Raw genomic sequence first — 3,989 nt, forward strand, 5'->3', positions numbered from 1 at the left:
GCCTGGGTGCCTCCAGCTGTGGGTTTGTTGGGATGGGGAGGGGGCATGGGGCTGGTTTGGGGTCTCTGCTTCCCCCCCCAGCCTGGGGGACTGAAGCTTTGTCCCAGTGGTGCTGGGAGAGGCCCCAGCAGCTCCAGGATGGTATCCCAGGAGGATTCCATTGGGAAATGGAATGGGAAATGGCCAGGCTTGGCCCCCTTTGTGCCCCACAACACCAGCCCTGGGGGTGATGGGGACAGGGGACATGCAGCCACTCCAGGTGGGTCCCAGCAGCATCTGGGATGAGTTCTCTGAGAAAATCTGGGAATGTCCCAGCATGCCCATGCCAGGAAGGCAGCCAGGGCTGCAGGTCAAATTGTGGGGCTGTCCCAGCCCATTACCGCTCTCAGGGTCTCTAGGGGAGACCAGAGAAGGCCAGAGCCCAGCCAGGGGGGCTGGGGCTGGCACTGGGGACACAAGGACACCCCAGGAGTGCTGGTGTGTTGGCAGAGGTCAGGAAGGGGCTGAGGGTGCCCAAACTGGGCCACAGGAAGAGGAAGGGTGACCACGTGGCTGAAAACAGCGGGGGAGTGCCTGGGACACTCCCTGGACCAAGGAGCTCCAGCCCCATGGGGGCTTTGCTGGGCCAGCTCCCTCCCCCACTCCCCAACACCCACAGTTTCGGGTCTGAAACCACTTCCTTCCTTGGAAAGCTGACAGGGGCTTTGGGCGCTGATTCAAACCCCCCCCCACGCCCCCCTCACAATTCCTGAAAGCACCCTCCTGCTGAGAGGGCAGATCTGCTCTGGGGTGATCCTGTGGGTGCACAGATGGAGGTGACCAGGCTGAGCCCCTCAATGGCCACCCTGGCTCCAGGGAGGGCACAGGGAGAGCTGGGGGCACTGTTCCTCCCAAAAATCCTATGAATCTCTACTGCCAAGGTCCTTCCATGCATCCAGAGGGCAGAATGCTCAGTGCTGCCAGGTTTGAAGGGAGGTCATCAGTAGGTTTCAGAGTTAACACCTGGCTGTGCCAGGAAGGCTCTGCTTGGTACTCGTGGATTGGCTGCAGCTGATGGGGGTTTATTTCCCAGCTGGAGGCAGAACTTCCAGGACTTCCAGGACTTCCAGCTTCTGGGACTGGTGCTGTGTCTGTACCCCACAAACTGGACCCCACAAATGGACCCCACTGGGTGTGTGGCCCATCACGGTGCCCATCAACATCTGCAACCTGCAGAGACGGGGTTCCCTGTCCCCATTCCTATCCCCACAGCCTCCAGGAGGGCAGTGGTGGGACCCAGCCACGGGTCAGGGTTCCAGAATGAGCCTCCCCACCCCAATGCTGCCCTGGGGTCACCCTGCCCAGGGCTGTGAGAGGAGGGAGTGGGTGCCTCCCGTGCCCCAGCCGGCCCGTGCCGGGCAGGAGCCGGCCAGCTGGCACTGGCCCAACAGATCCTGGAAGGACTTGCGGGAAACGTCACGAGCCAAAATTCCCTCGTCAGCACAACGGGGCCGGGAGCAGCCACCCCTTGCCAAGGGCTGCCCTGGAAGCCTCTTCTCTGAAGGGACAGAGGGGGAGCTGGCCCCTGGTAGGTGGGGTCAACCTGATTTGGCCAGTGCTTGAGGACACTGGGCAAAACCCGGCCCCACAGTGCCCAGCAAGGCAGGATCTGGCCCCGTGGTGCTGCCCCAGAGAGCCACAGCCCTGGCAGGGGTCACACCTTGGTCCTCTCCAGCTGGTGCCACCACCATGAAGGTCACACCGCCAGGACCCACCCAGATGCCGAGGTGAGGGTCGCAGGCAGCTGACAGAGGGTGCTGCCCACGTGGGCTGGGGATGGGGACAATCCCAGAGTGACAGCAGCAGTGAGAAGCCACCATCCCCTTGCCCGGTCACCTGCGAGTGACCCCGTGCGTGACCCTGCGCGTGACCCCGCTGTGCTGGGCACTGGCCCACCAGGCCAGTGAAGTGGGAGCCCTGCGAGCAGGTTAATGAGTCACCAAAGCCCCACCTGCCCTGTCCCGACACCCGCCCAGTGCCTGGGCTCCACCGGGCGACTGCGGCCGCACCGAGGGGCACTGCTGCCCACCGGCCCCGGGAAAGCCCCACGGTGTGGCCGCGGCCGAGCACCCGCTTCCCGAGATTTGCATGCTGTGATTAACGCAAGTGAAGCAATCGCGTTGTTGCCTCATCAGTGAGAATCCCCGAGGCCCGCGGACTATAAATGCCCCGATTGATGAGCAGAGCCGGGCAGGAGCAAGCGGAGCCGGGCCGGGCTGGGCAGGGCAGGGCTGCACTGCACAGAGGAAGAGGCACCGAGCCGGGCATCCACCATGTGTTTCCTCACCCGTGAGTACCCAGCACCCACTGCAGCACCCCCATCTCCCACTGCACCCAAACCACCCCTAAGCCCCACATTGCCCATAGGACCTGCTGCCCCCACAGCAACCACAGCACCCGCTGCACCCAGCCCACCCACTCTAGCAGTAGCACCCACTTGTCCCCACTGCACGCACCACACCCAGAGCGCCCATAAACCCACCCTACCCTGTAGCACCTGCTGCACCCACACCCAGAGCCCCCTGCTGCTGCCCCTGGCACTGATGGGACACAGAGAACACTGGTCCCTCTCCCTTTTCAGGCTCTCTACCCCTTCCCCACACCACACTGCTGCCACCATCCCCAGGGTGGTTCTGGTTGCTGAGCCCATCCTGGATGAGGGGTCGAGGTTCCCTGGGGTGGGTGCTGAGCCGCTGTCCCCACAGGTGGGCTGGCGCTGCTGCTGGGTGTGCTGCTGTGGGCGCCGTGGCAGGCGCTGCATGGGGCACCGCTGACCGAGCTCTCGGGGGACCAGGACTTCCAGCTCTTCCTGCAGAGGAACCTCGAGTTCACCCGCAAGATCCACGGGGATGTGGCCGCGCTGCAGCGCGTGGTGGTGAGTCCCACACGCTGCAGAAGGGGAATGGCAGCCACTGCGAGGTCACAGATAAGGCGACCTTCTCCTCCCTGGCCTTATCGGCACCGCAGGGCCAGGAGCCAGCAGTGTCCCCTGCGCTGCCCAAGGCTCAGCCCTGGGGTGTTGGGGCACCCACCGGGAACACGTGGTGACCCTCCTGGGCACGCACTCGCCAGGGCAGCCACATCTCCATCCCCATTGCACCAGGTCCACTCCATCTCCTCCCTCCTCCTGGCTGGGCTGCAGAGGGTCCCAGAGCACGGGGATGGGATGTTGCAGGGTGCTGGGGGTGTTGGGGTCCTCTGGTGTCCTGACCCTGTCCCCTTTGTCTGCAGTGTGACACCTTCCAGCTGTGCAAGGAGGAGGAGCTGCTGCTGGTGCGGCAGGACCTGGACGTCGCACAGGTGCTGCTGGAGCAGTGTCACAAGCGCACCTTCCAGGCGGTGAGTGCAGGCAGCCCACTCCTGCCATGAGCTGGTCAGCTCTGTCATGGCTTGGGGCACCCCAGAGCCCCCGTGCCTTGGTGGCCTGGCCACGCCCAGCCCCGCTGACCACACCATGCCCACCACAGGAGACCTGCTTCAGCCAGATCCGTGCCGGGCTCCGCATCTACCACGGCTCTCTGGCCACCATCCGGGACCTGCTGCCTGGGCACGCTGCGCTGGTGGAGACCCTGCAGCTGGACATGGCCAACCTGTCCTCCAACATCCAGCAGCAGGTGAGGGGGCAAAGGGGGACTTTGTGGGGACAGGTGGGTAAAGCAGGTGCTGCATCCCAAAGGAGGGGTGGGCATGGTGGGGGCTGCATACCCAGGAAGGGCACACAGGGGCAGGGGGGTGTCTCCAGGCCTGGAGCTGATGCCACTGCCTCTTCCTGGCTGCAGATGGAGGACCTGGGCCTGGCCACGGTGACGTACCCCACGGAGAACCAGGACCCCCTCCCCACCTTCTCCTCCCGCTTCCGCCACCAAGTCGGCGGCTTCTTCATCCTGGCCAACTTCCAGCGGTTCCTGGAGACGGCGTACCGGGCGCTGCGGCACCTCGCCAACCTCTGA

General features: G+C 64.6%; 1 protein-coding gene across 1 annotated transcript; it reads left to right on the forward strand.

Annotated features, from left to right (window-relative positions):
• Positions 1–2,312: 2,312 nt before the first annotated feature.
• Positions 2,313–3,989, forward strand: CSF3 (colony stimulating factor 3). Its single transcript, XM_068996753.1, has 5 exons — positions 2,313–2,328; positions 2,745–2,914; positions 3,271–3,378; positions 3,507–3,653; positions 3,819–3,989. Exons 1-5 carry the CDS (start codon positions 2,313–2,315, stop codon positions 3,987–3,989), a joined length of 612 nt encoding a protein of 203 aa, XP_068852854.1.

This window comes from Aphelocoma coerulescens, chromosome 27 (genome assembly GCF_041296385.1).
Source record: "Aphelocoma coerulescens isolate FSJ_1873_10779 chromosome 27, UR_Acoe_1.0, whole genome shotgun sequence".
Lineage (NCBI taxonomy): Eukaryota > Metazoa > Chordata > Aves > Passeriformes > Corvidae > Aphelocoma > Aphelocoma coerulescens.

Excerpts from the sequence above, each read along its gene's own strand:
- CSF3 (XM_068996753.1), top strand. Across the intron at positions 2,915-3,270 it reads CCGCGCTGCAGCGCGTGGTG|TGTGACACCTTCCAGCTGTG; the intron begins GTGAGTCCCACA and ends CTTTGTCTGCAG. Across the intron at positions 3,379-3,506 it reads ACAAGCGCACCTTCCAGGCG|GAGACCTGCTTCAGCCAGAT; the intron begins GTGAGTGCAGGC and ends TGCCCACCACAG.